Source organism: Sinocyclocheilus grahami, unplaced genomic scaffold, assembly GCF_001515645.1.
Source record: "Sinocyclocheilus grahami isolate Dianchi unplaced genomic scaffold, SAMN03320097.WGS_v1.1 scaffold196.1, whole genome shotgun sequence".
NCBI classification, from domain to species: Eukaryota; Metazoa; Chordata; class Actinopteri; order Cypriniformes; family Cyprinidae; genus Sinocyclocheilus; species Sinocyclocheilus grahami.
The window spans coordinates 2,022,536-2,041,808 of record NW_015505375.1 but is presented as its reverse complement, the minus strand read 5'-3'; the positions used below and the strand labels follow the sequence as shown (position 1 = coordinate 2,041,808).

Sequence of the window (19,273 nt, the reverse complement as noted above, 5' to 3'; positions counted from 1 at the left end):
CGCGATAAGGAGAGTGACAGATTTTAATAATTATTCAAGGAGTTTGCAAATGTGATATTGATTTAATACAACAGTTCAATAAACACGTACTGCCTGATTTTGCTCTATTTCATCAACGAAAATAGTTCCAAATAAAGCAACAACTCAGCCGCTTCACATCTCTAAAAGCTAACACAGCGATGCTTCATTCATGAATGAAAGTGCGTTTTTGAACGAATCTAGTGAGTCAGTGATTCATGATTACCCATTCATAAAGTCACTTGCTTCATTCCTGAATGAATTAGCCGTTCAAACGAATCAGTTGAATGAATGATTCAGTGATAAAATCCGTGATTTGCCGCCACCTGCTGGCGGTTTCAGTTTAACTAATTTCATGACTGGTAACTTATTTGTCTTATTCTACTTCTTATTATATTGCTTTAAATAGACATTTTAAAAAGCTTATAGACATACATTTTAGAATTTTACAGATGAAAATAATGCCATTGCAAAGATAAAAAGAAAATGCCCCTGTAAATCACTTCCCCTCATATTAGGAAGGCTAATTTTTGATCATTGATCAGAAGGTGCTCCTTAATTTTTTTTAATTAGGAGGACAAGCGCTCTTGATTACAAGAAAAACACTGCTCTTAAACTGGGTGTGTGACAGGAATGGGGTTTGGCCAAGGAAACATTTTCAGTCAAAATACTTTTTTTTTTGCTTTAACCCCTGACTACTACAACAATTATTACAACTTTTGTTTAAAAGAATAATCACACAATACGCTATTTCTTCCATGTTTTAATTTGAATGGTAAACCCTTTGTTTGCCAAAATATAAAGAGTTTAACTCTTTAAAACAAAGAGTTTACTGTGGGAGTACTACACTCAACCAACACCAAGGAAGGCAATTTTTGTCAGAGCCCTTGTTATTCTTAATTTTGACAAATTTTCATTTTTACACCAGACATATATATATATATATATATATATGTATATATATATAGGTTCAAAGTATCGGTTATCGGTCTACTTGATCTGTAATAATCGGTATCGGCCCTGAAAAACACATATCGGTCGACCCCTATTTTGGATAGTACTTATATTTGGATAGTACTATATTTTTATAGTACCCCATAAACACAATCAAGCCTAGGAAAAAAAAAACTGTGAACCACCCCTTTAAAAAATTTTTTTTGATACATATAATATACAGTAGGGCTGCACGATAAATCGCATGCAATTGTCATGCGCATCTCTTCAGTAAAGCCGGTTCGGTGATTAGTAGTAAATCTCCATCACATGCATTCAGATGGAGCGGCATTTAATACACAGAGCCATAGTTCACTGACAAGCTACGCAATATCGCGTTCATAATCGCAGATGAATCACCTGCGATAATGAACGCGATATTATGTCAGTTACTAATGAGATGCGCATGAAAATTGCATGCGATTTATCGTGCAGCCCTAATATACAGTATATCATTATAAAATATAAATCAGTGTTTTCAGTCCTGGATGCTTACTTGTCAATAAAGTGTTCCAGTAGTGATTTACTTTACAATTACAACAACAACTTTGACCTGTTCACCCGCCCAACATCTGTGGATCGTTGTTTTTGGTGAATTGTGCAAGTATGAAAAGTATTTAATATTTAAGTATTTTAATCTTTTTTTTTTTTTTAACTACAAAAATTATTTTCAGACTGTTCAGGAAACGAAGAATAGCAAATGTTCAAACCAAAACAGGTACAACATGAACAAACAGTAAGCTCTTTTTTTCCTTTCCACAACTTCCTGTAAAAAACAGTATGTACTGATGTTAGGGTGAATGTAAAATAATAAAAAGCGATTTACCTGAGGCCAAAGCCACAGTACTGGCTTGGCTGCTACTGCTGCTAACATCCACATACAGCTCATCCTCTGCCTCAGTGGAGGAAGGGGAGGAGGAGTCAGAGGTCAGCTCCTCACTGGAGCTGCTGGTACTGTGCAGGAGGGCATACTTCTTCCGTGCAATTACCTCTCGCTTCTTCCTCTGCAACAGTAAACGCTCCTTCTGCTTTGGAGTCCGCTGAGCCCCGCCTCCAGCCCCGCCCTTCACAATACGCTTCCTGTGCAACGGCTTGCGTGAGCTGAGACATGGACGTTTCACATGATTGCTTTCTGGCTCAAGCCGTGCCCACTTATGTGACCTACTGGCACGAGTCCGGGCGACTAGCGGCCGCATGCCTACTGCCGTGCCCATCCCACCTCCTGCACTGCCCGTGGAGGATGAACCGGGAACCTTGAGCTGCGGATGTCTAACTGTCATCGGCCTACCATCCTCCTCTGAGCTAAGAGTGTCCGAGTCACCAAACCGAAGGCTGGAGGAGGGCGAGGAGGCACAGTCACTCAATGAGGATCCTGGGTTCCTCTCGTCTTCACTATGTGTCTCTAGCAGCATGGGCCTGTGGTGGGGCGGAGAGAGGGTTGCCTCACTCACTGGCGCTTCCTTCAGAGAACAATAAGATGGCCCAGGCTGCTGGCTCTTGCGCTTTTTGCGTCCCGACAACCCTCTTTCACAGTCTCTGCGACCTCCAGCATCTCGTGAAGGCCGGTGTCTGGTCTCAGGACATAGCGGAGAAGGAAAATCACTTCCTGCCTTGCCAATCACCTCCATCTCAGCGGGGAAGCTCTTAGCCGTCTCCATGGGTTCAGGGTTAGCCAGAGGCCCCTTCAGGGGGTCCTGCTTATGTCGTACATCAGAGGGAATCTCACTCTTCATTGCGACTAACCCACAACAAAGTGCCGCTGAGGCTCAATACACCGAATCCTAGGGTTCCATTGGAGATCCAGCAATCCTACAACTGGAAAACACAGAAAAATAGGCAGAAAATTAGAATATTGTCCCTAAAATATAAGTTACATAAACAATAGACCAAGACAAAGTTACATAAACAGACCAACAGAAAAAAGTTAAACAGAGGTAAAAAAACTTTACAGCTTTACTTCTAATTTTTGTCAATGTTGAATACATTTGCGCCACTTAATATTTTTGTAGAAACCATAATACATTTTTTTCAGGATTCTTTGAAGAGAAAGTTCAAAATCCATATTTATTCGAAAACTTTTTTGAATTGTCACTTTTGATCACTTTAATGCATTCTGCTGAATAATAATTTCTCTCCCTCTTTATACACACTAAATAATATTGAATTTTAATATTGCCACTTGGTTATCTGCCATAGCTTGGGCTGAACGATTTTGGAAAATCTAATTGCGATTTTTTTTTACCAATATTGCGATTGCGATTTAATATGCAATTATTTTTTAAAGCTCTTTATGTTCTGTATTATTCAACAAAGACAAGCTATAAATCATTGTATAGTATGACCAACACAATATTAGATTAAACATAACTGTTCTTTTCTGTAGGCAAGGCCTATATGTTACGATTAAATTAGGTGATGCATCAATTGATATGAATGACATTTTTATTTAACTACAATGACCGTAGTATATTTACTGATTTGTGTAAGTTCCAACCTTGTAAGCATGTAATAATTATGACAACATAAAGCACTGACAAATAAGCCTGGTGTAAACATTAATATAAAAGTCCGTAACAAATCACACAAGCTAAAGTAGACTGCAGAAATATAAAAACACTGTTGGTTTACCACACTACTTTATGTACTACTATGTCCTGTACCAACATGTGGACTGCACTTTTTAAACACTGTTAACTTTAGACAGGCTTTAAATAAATAAGAATATATATATTACCTTATTATATATATTATCTTAAGGTCGAAGTCTTCAGTAATGAAATGCAATGTAACACTGCTACTGCTTGAGTAATTTCAGGGCTCCAGACTCATTCTTCCCACTGGTCGCTCTTTTGCGACTAACTTTCTCAGTTGGTCGCATGAGCACATGATTTGGTCCCAATATTTATTTATTTTTTTGCTACAACATGGGATTAATCAATGCATGCTGATGAACTTTTATCATAGTTTATAATTATATGGAAACGAAAGAGGTTAACATTCAACCTGTTCTTTTTCATTAGTAGTATTATTTGTGATTTTAATTTTGTGAATGGGAGTTCCTCTTTTGCTATGTTATAAGCCATAGCTTTGGATGCTTTCGCTTTTGAATTTGCGATCTTGTTGTCACGTTTTACAAGAAAAGAGATGCACCGATGGATCGGCCAAGGATCGGAATCGGCCGATTTTCCTCATGAACGGCCCGGATCGGTGACCGGCCGATCAGTCTCACTTCTTTCCAATTCCGAGCCGATCCGTTTTGTTACCAGCGGCACAGGCAATAACGTCAGCCACACATGCTCACTCTCTTCACTTCCGACGACCCCTTCTCTCTCTCACACACACGTCTCATTCGCTCCAGTTAAATAGTGCTTGTATTGCGCATTATTTTAGTCATTTCCTGCAGGTTTCGCGTTTACATCAAAAGCGCGCGCACCACCACTGATCCATATTAGTGGAGCGCACAAGCTGCGCACAGTCTCAAACAGCTTGTGAGCAACAAAAACCAAAATGAGTGGCTAACGTCTTGGCGAGCATCCAGTTAAACACAGTCAGTTTTGGAACGTTAAATAGTTGCGAAAGAGAACGCATGTTGTGTAACAGTATATTGGGTCCGTGGATAAACTCGTAGAGGGACCGCAGTCCAATATTCCTGCTGCTGTCTGTCATGTTAATTAAAGAGCAAAGGACAAAGAAAATCACTTTCTGCTCTTGACTGAATACATTTTATAACTTTAATGGTAAGCATTAATCTGTATTTAATTTTTACAATGAAGACTACAGAAATTAAAGTACTCAAATGTAAAATAACACTGGATGTGTTATTTTACATTTGATTACATAAATTTCTGTAGTATTTCTTACCTGAATAAAAACTTACTTAACCTGAAAAACTTAGTTTCATAGCTCTCTTTATTCTATTGCATTCATTTGTGCTGTTGTTTGCAATTTTTTTATTTGTTCTTATTTTATTACTGACTTTTTACTTGTGTTTTTTTTATGAAAATACAATTTTGCATTGAAGAAAAGTAGATTTTTGCTTGTATATGCTGTCAATTATAGTTTTTAGAAAGAAAATCGGAATCGGCAAAAACTGGTATCGGCAGATCACACTAACAAAAAATCGGAAATGGCCAAGAAAATTTGCAATCGGTGCATCTCTAAAAAAAAGATAATTGTCTGTTTTGCTTATATCTATACCTTTCACTTTTTAAGACTAAAACAAAAGATGGATTCATTGTTATTCTTAATTTAAAAGCACAACAACAATAAAACAGTAAGATACAATGACAAACAAGCTTACAAAACGTTTATTAACAAAAAATGAATAAGATGAGGCATGGCATGTATCACATGCTGTATTATATACAGACTAATAAATAACAGAACGTTTAGTAAACACTCAGGAATCAAATAAATAAATAAAAGAGAGCCTCCATAGCATATTGTGAGGTAAACAGCAAAGATAACGCAAATGAAAACAAAAAGAAAAGTAAAACTAAACTTGCTGTCGGTAGCTATGTTTCCATCCACCTATTTTTATGCACATTTTGGATAATCACATAAAAAACTGCTGGATGGACACGCCAAGATGCGCATAAAAAAAACGTAGGCGCACAACTGAGTAGGATAAACTTTTTATTCCGTTAAGAAAAATGTGCATAATGCGCACTTTGTGCTTTGAGATGGGATAACTTGACTAACCAGTGGACACAGTTTTGGTTGTTCTGAAATGCCTGAGGAAAGTCGGTCATCAAAGTATTTCTGTATAATTGCAGTCTTACATGACTGCGTTCCCAACAGCAGGCATCCACCTCTAAAAGCAATGACCGCATTTATTGTGTTACGTCTGCTCGCTCTGAAGCGCAAGTAATTACATATGAAAATTATTATATTCAGTGGCTTCTCCTAGTTTTCTTAGAGATATTTAGTGCCAGTTTATCAGGAAGTGACGAGTTTGTTCTCTTTGACTTGTTGGATGGAAACGGGTGCTTTATTCGCAAATGTTTTATGCGATATTCCAGTTTTGCGCATAAGTTAAATTAGCATCTTTGGATGGAAACATAGCTGGTGACAGCGCTTGCATGTTTTTTTCCCCACAAGAATACCAACATGTTCACCTTTGGTTTACGAGGTGGTCTTTTACTTTACTTTAACATGAAAACCATCCATCATTTCCTCAATATTCGTGTCATTTTTGCTGAGCGCACCTTCAAACCAGGCTCTACACTCTTAAGCGCTGCACAGTTCAAACGAGTAGCGCGGTTTCGTTATGCTTTCAGTTTCGTTTGCCATTTGATGTTTCACATATGCAACAGAAATGGCAGCACTTATAAGAAACAACGCGGTGGTCGCGCCAGTGCGACCGCTCACAAAATTGTCGCACAGGCAGAAAAAATGGTTACAGTCTGGAGCCCTGAATTTCCATGTGCCATTTTGAAGTACGTTATATAAGTACAGATGCTTTCAAACATTTCCGCGTGTAGCGTGCCAGGGTTGCCAGGTTTTCACAAAAAAAACTTTCCAATTGCTACTCAAAACTAGCCCAATCACGTTTCGAGGGGAGTCCACCGGTAAAAATCGTGTTCCGTGGGGTAAAATACAAGTTTTTTTGGAGGGGTTGCCCAAACCGCGGACTTGGCAACACTGTAGCGTGCCAACTTGATGCTTCCTCTGAAGACTGCTTAGATGTGCTCGACTTGAAGCAGCGCTGTTAGACCAATCGGTGTGTGTCATCAAAGTACTGCGAGAGCTATAAGAGAGCAGACGTCTCCTTATGCTTTCTCTCGCCATACTTTGATGTCATACACGATCGATCTTCAAGTCGAACACACCTCTTTAATCTCGCGTGTCACGTGACCGAGTGTAATCGCAGCCTCTGTGGTTGAAAATACGATTTTGTTCATATCGCGATATCGCAAATGCAATTAATTGTTCAGCTCTAGCCATAGCATGAAAATAATTTGTGGCTTATCGATACTGGCCACAGTGCTTTGTGAAACAGAATGTGCGTATAGGAAAACAAGCAGCCCTCTGTTTCCAATGCAAAACCTAGGTCTGACTTATTTGTGAACGTTGTTTTAGCAGCCATTTCTGGCCGAGCACTGTGCCAGCCTAGAGTTATACGGTATTCTGCCTCTGTTTTTACTGTACATTAAAGTCTGTGCTTTTAAATTACGGTGTGACTTCTGTACTTTCATACATCTGTCGGCACTTCTTTAGACAAACAAATTAGATAGATCGCGATCTAACAAACTGCTCCATATAACAAAGCACTGTAAACAAGCAACGACTAGATAACTTGGCAACAATAATTAATCGTAAATAATCTTTCAAGTTTTTTTTTCTTTTTATAATGCAGATGCCAGCTCTCAGTCTAGGGCTGCCCACTTCTGCATGTGTGAGTCGTCGAATGCCATGGCAGCGTATCACATATAATCAGTTACTGTACGCAATTAAATCCGTTTCATACCTTTTCTTGTAAATCGATAAAAAAAACATTGCAATGAACGTTATCGGAGATGTTTAATTCACAATCATTCTGAGCATTATTCCTGCTAGCGTTCACATCAATCCACAAGTCGTTCTTAGGTTAAGCTATTTTCATTCAGTTCGATGTAAAAACAATAGGCTAAGTATGTCTTCCATCCTTTAATGTTAGCGAACATTGCAAATAAATTGGTTGCAAAACGGTATCCACTCACGTTTAACTTTTTTTCTGGTTGTTATGGTCAGAAAATAAAAAACTGAATTACATTACTATACATTATAGCCTAGCAAATGATCACTAGATTTTATACAGATGTTACTATAATGATTATGTAAATGGTGATCAGCACCCAAATATTGCATATAATGTGGAAGCTACTGCCTTTTGCCTTGGCGTGACATCTCACTTTTTGCAGACAGTGCAAAGGCAGAGTACCTACAATAACTTCAAAATAGCGGTAAAAATCAAGTTTGAGATCATTTTCATTAAAACATCTAATTGCCAGATTTGCAGTGTCCTACCTATAATACATTTTTTTCTGGACAAATAAAAACCTTTAAAGCCATTTTTCTAAGTTTCACAGTCTAGCGAGTTTCACACTCTGGAGCAGAGCGGCAGTCCACCTGTCACTCAAGTGGCCACACCCTTAATTATGCAGAACTTTAAGGCTTAATATAATTTAAATGGATGAGTTATAAAAAAATTCATACCCCTCACAGTTGTCTTGAAGGGCAAAATTACCTATATAGACCAAAATCACTTTTTGTACCAGGCTGTAAAAAAATTTTTCAGCTGTAAAGTTGGGCATTTTAACATGGGGAGTTTATAGGACTGACCCCCTTTTGGAGCCAGCCTCTAGCAGCCAGTCGATGAATTGCAGTTTTAGTCACTTCCGCATTGGCTTCAAGCGAGAGACCGAGAGGTTGCCGCTTGGTATATATATTTTGTATATGTAGGCTATACACTGTATTCTATATACAGTACCAGTCAAAAGTACTATACTGTACTATAATATAGCCTACACAAAGAATATCGGCATATTTTTTTTACTCCCTAATATCGGTATCGGCCCCCAAAAAACCCATTTCGGTCGGGCTCTAATGGTGACTAAAGAAAGTCACTGTGTAGACTCTTGCACTGTGTAGACAGAAACTAGCAACTGCACACATTTCAGGAGCGGCTTAATACCTCCAGCAAAAGACTACAACATAAATCTAGCATGCACAGGTTAATGGTGCTAGCAGGGCTCGACGCTTACTTTTCTTTTTAGGAGCACTTGTGCTCCTAACTTAAAAAATTTAGGAGCACGTTCAAAATTTTAGGAGCACCTTCTAATCAATAATCCAAAATGTTATCAAAAAGTAGCCTTCCCATTACGAGGTAATATTTGACTCCTCTAACTTTATTAAAAGTATGTCATCTTTTGTCAAATTCTTAAATTATATTTTATAAGCTTAACAACAGAATAAGAGTAGAATAAGAAACAAGTTAAAAATCAAATGAAATCAGTATTAACAAAAATAATTTGTAGAGGTGGCACAGAAGAACACAAAAGTGTTGTTTGATGTACTTTCAGACATTTAATGAGGCTCAGAAGTGGAATGAGTGCAATTAAATCCATAAATCCATGATGATATTAATGTTTTAAATATAAAATTTTGAATATAGAAATATTAAATGATTTAAATAACTGAAAAGATAAAGCAGGTGGCGGCAAGTCACTGATTTTTATCACTGAATCATTCATTCAATTGATTCATTCGAACGGCTGATTCATTCAAGAGTGACTGTCTTTATGAATGGGTAATCATGAATCACTGACTCACTAGATTCGTTTAAAAAAACTGTTCGTTCATAAACGAAACACCGCTGTGTTTGAATGGAGATGCGCAGCGGCTGAGCTGTGACTTTGTTTTTAAACTATTTTCGAAATATTTCGAAATACAACGAAATAGAGCAAAATCAGACAATAGTGTTATAGTCAGACAATGTAAGTAACTTAAAATTAACTTCTTGTTTATTGAATTGTATTGTATTAAATCAGTTATCACATTTACAAACTCCCTTAAAAATCATTCAAAGCTGTCACTCATCATCTTAGTTCATCGCGAGCTCACATTTATAATCAACGAAGCTCTCTACACTGTGTGATGAATCTCTTATTTACACCCTGTCTACACTTTGCTTATGAAGGATTGGTGAGATATGTCTGATACATTACTCGACGCTGCAAAAACACGTAGAAAGCTTTGAAGCTTCCCTGAGCGCAATCACAAGTATGATGATGATCGGGTCAGTCGCACTGGTGCTCCTAAAATAAATTTCATAGTCGCACGCAGTAGTTTTCAGTCGCAAATGCGACTGAAATGGTCGCACTGTCGAGCCCTGGCTAGGGGTCATTATTTCACACCCTCACCTAGTTTTCCTTTATTCTTATGATAACAACATAGGAAAAGAGCAATCCACATCTCTCACACAATGCGAGGCCTAATAGCAGACAGCTGTTTGTTGTTTTGCATATAATGGTATTCAATACAGGTGTATATGAAGTGCCCCTCCATCTTGATCCTTATATAATACAGTAATTAGGTTGCTTCAGCACAAATAAAATCCCTCTCAAATTAGGTTCCTGCTTGCATAATAGGTATTTATCCATCACTGGCCATAATGTTCACTGTGATTACCAACGTCTACAAAGCATGTTCCTCCTCTCATTATGAAAATCTAACAATTCAGCCATTTTATTCATTACCTCTTTTATGCTCATCTCACAACCATTTTTCCCTCTTTAATCAAAATTTTGCCAGTGTTTCCGATTACTCTTTTATTCAGCAGAATCCCATTACACTAACATTTCTTCAGCCTTCCCTAATTAACATCTTGACATCCAGAGTGGCACCATGCCCCAAATGCCTTACGCTTCACAGCAGCCACGACAAGGCCCAGAGTTCCCTTACCTTTAAATTATGAAAACAGCAATCTGTTTCACAAGGCATATAGTCTCTGTTTTTGAGTCGACTTCTCTGTCTGGTGGCAAAGAGCCCAAGTGCTTTCCTTATAGTAGAGCCCGACCGATATGGTTTTTTTGGGGGCCGATACCGAGAGTAAAAAAATATTAGGGAGTAAAAAAATTGTTGATACCGATATATCGGCTCGATTACTCTTTTATTCAGCAGAATCCCATTACACTAACATTTCTTCAGCCTTCCCTAATTAACATCTTGACATCCAGAGTGGCACCATGCCCCAAATGCCTTACGCTTCACAGCAGCCACGACAAGGCCCAGAGTTCCCTTACCTTTAAATTATGAAAACAGCAATCTGTTTCACAAGGCATATAGTCTCTGTTTTTGAGTCGACTTCTCTGTCTGGTGGCAAAGAGCCCAAGTGCTTTCCTTATAGTAGAGCCCGACCGATATGTTTTTTTGGGGGGCCGATACCGATACCGATATTAGGGAGTAAAAAAATTGTTGATACCGATATATCGGCCGATATTCTGTGTGTATATTATAGTACAGTACCAGTCAAAAGTTTGGACACTTTCCCATTCGTGTGTCCAAAACTTTGACTGGTACTATATATAGAATACAGTATACATAAACAGAATATATACATAAACACATTTTTTGCAATGATCACTCAAATGTGGTGATCAAACACTTATAATGGTGACAGAGATATGTAAGGGCATTTAAAAATTTAACAAACTTTACTATCCAAAATGAGTCCGACATCAGTGCACTGAACAGTAAAGTTGAAGTTTATTCAACTTTAATTCAATTCAATTCCATTCAACTTTATTCCGTTAAAGTTTATTTCACTTCTGAACATTCATTCACGGATTTGCGCTACTGTCTTCACACACAGACGAAACTTACTAGAGAAGTGTGAAGTGTGACAATATAGGGGAGTGCGATGCACAAAGTAACGGGGGTTTAGATGTAACATGTGGTTTGAATATTTATTTTACCATAGTAAAATTAAAATTCTGGCTTAAGTACATTTATCTCAGTTTTTATTATTCATTTAAAATGAGACAAATCTGCTATTATTTTAATCTCCAATCTGTTATTTATCAGTTCAGATAGTTTTTTAATGATTTGATTACTAGCAGAAGACACTAACCAGTTTTAAATTCCAGTGGTGCAGATGGGGCACGTTGTAACACTGCGTTACAATGTGCTATTCTATGACATTATGACATGAGCCTACACACAATCGTGGACATACGTTAGATTTACTCATCAGTAGAGGTCTAAACATTTTATCCATTGTTGTTAAGGACGTAGCACTATCTGATCACTTCTGTATTTTCTTTGATATATTGATCTCTGCTACCACTGAATCTAGATCTGTCTCTGTCAGAAAGAGATGCATTAACGAAAACACTAGTGTGCTATTTATGGAGGCTATATCTTTTAACACCAAGCATTTCTGCAGAGTCTGTTGATCTTCTCCTTGATTCATTTAACTCAAACGTTAAGAATGTTATTGATGATTTTGCTCCTATAAAAGTCAGTAAGAAGTCTGGAAGACAGAAATCAGCTTGGAGAAAAATCAACAGCAGTTCAGAGTATGAAAAGACAATGCAGAAAAGCTGAGCGGATGTGGCGGAAGACGAAACTTGAAATTCACTATAGCATCTATAAAGACAGCCTTCGTACTTTCAATGTGGAACTAGGCAAAGCTAGACAGTCATTCTTCTCAAACCTTATAAACAGTAACTTAAAAAACACTCACATTCTTTTTGCTACTGTTGAGAAACTGACAAACCCCCCCAGTCAGATTGCCAGTGAAATGCTCTCCCGACAGCAAATGCAATGAGTTTGCTTCCTTCTTTTCTGAGAAGATCAATAATATCAGGAAGGCAATTAGCACATCCCCAAATTATGCAGAGGTCAGACAGATTCGACCACAATACCAAAAAGAAGATACTATGTCTGCTTTTGAAGAAATTGATAGCAAAATTTTGGAAGAAATAGTACAGCACCTTAAATCGTCAACATGCTATCTTGACACACTTCCCACATATTTTTTCAAAAGGGTGCTTAACTGTTTGGAAGCAGATCTCTTAGAAGTGGTGAACGCCTCACTTCTTTCACCCAGATTTACCTAGCCTTATCGCCAAATGACTACAGCCCCATTGACTCCCTCTGCCAATGCATTGATGAAATTAACAGTTGGATGTGCCAGAACTTTCTTCTGTTAAGGCCAATTCACACCGCCCCGACAAACGCCAACAGACACGTTAGCCGCTGGATTTAGAATTTTATGAAAAATAACTGTCATGTTCACACTGCCCCAACAGACACCAACAGACTTCAAGTCAAAGAGAGCTAACTAGGGGGAAAATGGATGATCTTGTAACAACAATCAAAATGATACTGTTATTAATGTCTTTGGTAATATTGTAAGGCACTTTTATAATAATAATAATAATAATAATAATAATAATATATTGTCAAATACATTTCCGTTGTGAAATTTCCCAAGCGCCGTAGCGATCTATCTGATCGCATTCCCCCTCGCGTTGCGGTTGGTATACTCTGCCACACCCACCGCATAAAGCTCTGGCCTCTCCTCCAAAAGATCCAAAAACTGTTCCTCTTTCTGGTTTGTTCAGAAACCTGCAGTCTTGCCTCATCGTCATGGCAACGGTTCGTGGCCAGGTCAGATTACGTCAGAGTTTGATGTCGTTTGTTGGAAAATCATATCACACGGCTCAGACATTCCACGACCCAACAAACGCCGATTAAACATGTTCAGTCAGGTTAAAACCAACTCTGACCAATGCCAACAAACACCGACAGGGGTAACACACTGATCCAACAAACTCCGACAGACTAGTCTGTTGGCGTTTGTCGGCGCGGTGTGAATTGGCCTTTAAACAAGGAAAAAACTGAAGTCACTGCAGTTCTCAAGGTGAATGCATACCTTGACTCTAGGGGTTTGACAACTAAAAATCAAGTCAGGAATCTTGGTGTGATTCTGGAGACAGACCTTAGTTTCAGTAGTCATGTCAAAGCAGTAACTAAATCAGCATACTATCATCTCAAAAACATTGCAAGAATTAGAGGTTTTGTTTCCAGTCAAGACTTGGAGAAACTTGTTCATGCCTTTATCGCCAGCAGGGTGGACTATTGTAATGGTCTCCTCACCGGCCTTCCCAAGAAGACCATTAGACAGCTGCAGCTCATCCAGAACGCTGCTGCCAGAATTCTGACTAGAACCAGAAAATCTGAGCATATCACACCAGTCCGCAGGTCCTTACACTGGTTTCCAGTTATATTTAGGATTTATTTTAAAGTACTTTTACTCATTTATAAATCACTCAATGGCCTAGGACCTAAATACATAGCAGATATGTTCACTGATTATAAACCTAACGGACCACTCAGATCATTAGGATCGAGTCAGTTAGAAATACCAAGGGTTCACACAAAACAAGGAGTCTGCTTTTAGTTATTATGCCGCCCGCAATTGGAATCAGCTTCCAGAAGAGATCAGATGTGCTAAAACATTAGTCACATTTAAATGCAGACTCAAAACTCATCTGTTTAGCTGTGCATTTATTGAATGAGCACTGTGCGATGTCCAAACTGATTGCACTATATTTTATGTATAATCATTTTCTATTCTTAACGGTTTTAAATTCATTTTAAACCTCTTAAATAAATTTTTTAATCATTTTCAAAGTTTTACATTTCTTGTTTTATTGTTGTGATTTTTTTAAATTATTATTTCATTTATTTTATGTAAAGCACTTTGAATTACCATTGTGTATGAAATGTGCTATATAAATAAACTTGCCTTGCCTCATTAAATAAAATTATGTATATGAAATTATATAAATGATATGAAATTATATAAATATGAATTATATAACTAAGATTTGAGATTAATTAATTACAGATTTAGGTTAAATAAATATGTCAGTCTTTATTTTTCTTCTTTTTAGGAAACAAATCAAAGAAAAAATAAACAAATTCTACTATTCTGTATGTTGCTCAAAAACAAAATATATTGTGTTCAGCAGAAAAAAGTTTTTTTTTTACCCAGTCATTTAAAAATAACACATTTTAGAGCTGTAACAACAATACCGTGATACCGTGAAACCGTGATATTTTTGCTTAAGGTTATCATACCTTCAAAATCTCATACCGGCCCATGCCTATTACTCACCCTCATGTCGTTCTAAACCCTTAAAGGAACATGCCACTATTTTTGAAAAAAAAATTTCCAACTCCCCTAGAGTTAAACAGTTAAGTTTTACCGTTTTCGAATACATTCAGCCGATCTCCGTGTCTGGCGGCAGCACTTTTAGCTGCAGCTTAGCATAGATCATTGAATCTGATTGGACCATTAGCAAAGAGTTTGGATATTTTTCCTATTTACAGCAGCAGGCGCAATGATATTACGAAGCGCCTGAAAAAAGGCTAACTTCCACCAACATAACTAATGGTCGACCGATATTGTTTTTTTGACAGCCAATGCCGATATCTTGGAAAGCAGGGTGGCCGTTGGCCAATATAATTATTTATTTTAATTAATATTTAAGAAATTTGAAATCATTTGAAAATGGATTAAAAAACAAACGTGTAAAATAAACATACTTATACTTTAGATGACAATGTATTTTTCACAAATAAATAAATATTTAATCAAAAGTCAACATTCTAACCAACAGGGCACTAAGTAATCTGGGAAGTTTGTGTGCATTGGGAATCATATTTTTTCAAATAAAGCCAAGGTAACAGTCATTTTACATACAGCACACAGTGAAAATGACATGAATATGACAGTGAGCAAATGGATAAAGCGCAGCATAATTTGAAATAACGAGTTTAAATTGTCGATCGCGCATCTCCAGTGAGGCTGAACTCTCCTCCTGTCCGCATTCAATTCGCACAGACCGACCTTCACACAGAGCACACGAGATCATGCAGGATACAAATGCACACTTCACAAGATCTCAACTAGATTCGACTAAGTTTGCAAGTTTTGTGAAATTAAATGTTCATTAATAGACATTCAAAGATTTGCTCAAATGATTTAAATGCGTATTTGCTGAATGCTGACGGCAAACGAGACAGTATTATAATGTTTGCTTTTCTATTACTAATAATATAAAAGCAATCATTATAATACTTTTTTATATACATTTTAATACCTTTATTAGACAGACTTCTTCAATCCAGAACTGTTAACGACGACAGTAAAGAAGAGGGAGAATGTGAGCACTGTGTGTTCAGGCGCTGCCTTTCTCAGCGGCATCAAAATAAAAGTCCTGCCTCGAACACATCGGTCAAACCGGAAAAACTTATCGGTTCATGCCGATATTTGAAAAATACTAAATATCGGCCTTGGCGATATATCGGTCGACCACTAAACACAACCAACGTGACCACCTGCTTGCACAGGGAGCGTGCCTTCTGTTGGAAGTTACCTAGCTGGGGACTATTTTCAGGCGCTGCGTAATATCATTGCGCCTGCTGCACCCATGGTACGGCAGCAAAGTTCCTTGATTATTACGCCGGAATGAGAGTATAGTTCCTAGCCATATCAGCCTAGAAAATCGCAACTTTTCATTTTCCATTGGTCTTAGTACATGATGTAACTACAGAAGAGTCAAGTTTTAAATAGGAAAAATATCTAAACTCTTTGGTCATTTTTGAGCGAGATGCTAATGGTCTAATCAGATTCAATGATCTATGCTAAGCTGCAGCTAAAAGTGTTACCGCCAGACCCGGAGATCGGCTGAATGGATTCGAAAATGGTAAAACTTAACTGTTTAACTCTAGGGGAGTTGGAAAATTAGCATATTTTCAAAAATAGTGGAGTGTTCCTTTAAGACCTCCGTTCATCTTCGGAACCCAAATTAAGATATCTTTTCATTATAAAAAAGATATAATGAAAAGATATGAGCACATTGGATTTTGTTTTCCCTTAATAATAAAAACCTTCATTTAAAAACTGCATGTTGTGTTTACTTGTGTTATCTGACTAATATTTAAATTTGTTTGATGATCTGAAACATTAAAGTGTGACAAACATGCAAAAAAATAAGAAATCAGGAAGGGGGCCAACACTTTTTCACACCACTGTGTGTGTGTGTGTATATATATAAGTTATGCCATTTTACAAACAATGTTTGTAAAATGGTACAGCTTTTTAAATATCTGAAAGTACACTCTTAATATCAGTCAGTCAAGCATTATAATATGATAATGAAGTATTATTTAATAATAGAAGTTTAGTAATTAGAATTAAAACTTGGTAACCATGAACTTAGGACTGGTGCTGGTGCTTTTTTTGGTCATTCAGTGTTCCTGTAAAAAAATAATAATAATTCCAATAATAGTGATAAGACATTATTATTATTATTATTATTATACGAATTCTACTAATAAGAACAATATAAAAACGCATTAAGGATTAATGAGCTACTGGATTCATGAATATTAATCAGGTTGTGTGCGTTTGCTCGAACTGATTCGCTGAAATCAAAACAGGGACGATAATAGGTGAGCACCAGCCAATGAGATTGTCGTTTGCACATTAGTTCCGCCTACTACAGGAAAACCCGGCAGTTCTTAAACGCTGAAGAATTCCAAAGGAACTCTGTTATCTTTACAGGAAAATACAACAAAGTATATAGTTTACATGTAGCGCATCAATTCTGCATGTTATGTAAGACTCTCGCTCGCTCTCGCTCTTTGCGCGTGTGAGAAAGTGGCGGCGAGTCGTGCGCCTTCACACTAGTTTACATTGCGACAAATACACAAACACAGGTGCGCTGCGCATCCATTCAAATGAACTGAAAAATATCACAGATCGCTTGACGCAGAGTGAAACTCTGAAGCGCTCAGTCAGGGTGTTCTGTGAGTGAAAATATATCTGTGCCAATCATATACTCAGCCTCCAACTTACACACTGGCGAGTAAAATCTGAGAATTTATTAGCCATTGGCTAATATTAGACATCAGTTAGTCGCCAAGAGTGAAGATTTAGTCATATAGAGAGGGTTGACGGACTATGAGCACGAAGCGCTTACAATGTGCACACATCGCGCTATTTGGCTCTGATGCAGCCTGTCAGAACTCACCACTCTGTGGCCTAAAGCAGTCTCCGCCCACCTGATTTGTTGGGAGTCATGAGTCCGACCAATCAAAGCGGAATTCACTCTCACTGCAAAAGCACTTGCTAACTGGAGCTGCTTCAGTGATCATGCATCAGTTGTCTCTCAAAGGTAAGGCAGCAGCAGACGTTGCTCAAGTTGCAATAGATCCCAATCCACTAACGTTGCACTGAAGTTGCAAAACAACTCAATATTATCTATGATTTCCTTGATGCGGAAAACGCAGACAGAATCGCGGAATCCATTCATATAAATGGAATTTACTGTATGACGCGGAATGTCACGGAATTTGTCAAAGTTTGGATGAATTAATCAAAAGTAGGTCAGTACACTTAAATAGAGTCGCAATATGGACTAGTATCTGTAAATATTAAGCCGCAAAAAATACTATTTAAATATGGGTCCAGCATGTTCTGCGTGTCTCTGTGTATGTAAATGGCACAGACGAGCGGTTTTGTTTTCTACACATACAAAGTGTGCGACGCTAGCGGTGATTTCAGCTTCTGTCATCTCACTACGAGGACATAAATACATGAACAACATCTCCAGAACTGCTCTGACTCCCTCTAAGAGTCACTTCATGAGCATTTGACAGTTTCATTGGAGTAAAACTATCTTCATATCATTTACATAGACCTAAAGAAACAAGTTCCTCATGGCAACCCGTCAAAATATAAGTTTGGGTCAGCTTAATGAAATTATCAGAAATATATTACTGTGGTGCAGTATGATGTACATACTACTACTCAGGGATGAAAGTTTTCCGTCGCTACGACGGATTTCAGTCAATTGGAAAAAATGAGGGGAAAAGAAACGTAGCACATTGTTGTTGTTCTGCCGGTGTTCTGACGATTTGTTGGTAGCATAATCTGATAGGTAGCATTATTTGTCAGAACACCAGCACACCAAAAATCACCCCCGCCACGGCTGTAGCTTCTCACTGACAACATAACGCCGCTCGCATCATTCACAGTCGGGTTATTAGCAGAGAACACAGAGCAGGTCTTGAATTTCAGGCGCAGGATTGCGGCGATTAATAATAATTATACTCATTCCCGCAGGTTCCGCGCTTATAACGCGATGACAGATGACGGAATTTATAATTTGCAAGTACTTTTGAGTCGAGAACTCTCTTTTTCTGTGCGCCCACAGATCGCGATAAGGAGAGTGACAGATTTTAATAATTATTCAAGGAGTTTGCAAATGAGATATTGATTTAATACAACAGTTCAATAAACACGTACTGCCTGATTTTGCTCCATTTCATCAACAAAAATAGTTCCAAATAAAGCAACAGCTCAGCCGCTTCACATCTCTAAAAGCTAACACAGCGGTGTTTCATTAATGAATGAAAGTGTTTTTGAACGAATCTAGTGAGTCAGTGATTCATGATTACCTATTCATAAAGACAGTCACTTGCTTCATTCCTGAATGAATTAGCCGTTCAAACGAATCAGTTGAATGAATGATTCAGTGATAAAATCCGTGATTTGCCGCCACCTGCTGGCGGTTTCAGCTTCATTTTTAGGGATAATTGCAGTTATTAAAATAGTTTAATATTTCTGTATTCAAATTTTTATTTAAAACATTAATCCACATGAATTTGTGAATTTAATTGCACTCATGCCACCTCTGAG

The 19,273-nt window shown here is 37.7% G+C and overlaps 1 protein-coding gene across 4 annotated transcripts in view; it reads right to left on the bottom strand.

Annotated features, from left to right (window-relative positions):
* The window catches only part of LOC107595081 (E3 ubiquitin-protein ligase Arkadia-like), a 72,879-nt gene that overhangs the window by 48,291 nt on the left and 5,315 nt on the right, over positions 1-19,273 (bottom strand). For all 4 annotated transcript variants that reach the window (XM_016285389.1, XM_016285391.1, XM_016285390.1 and 1 more), the window contains exon 2: positions 1,838-2,826. In XM_016285389.1, coding sequence (XP_016140875.1) covers positions 1,838-2,744 — 907 coding nt within the window. In that variant the 5' untranslated portion in view covers positions 2,745-2,826. The remainder of the gene's footprint in view (positions 1-1,837; positions 2,827-19,273) is intronic.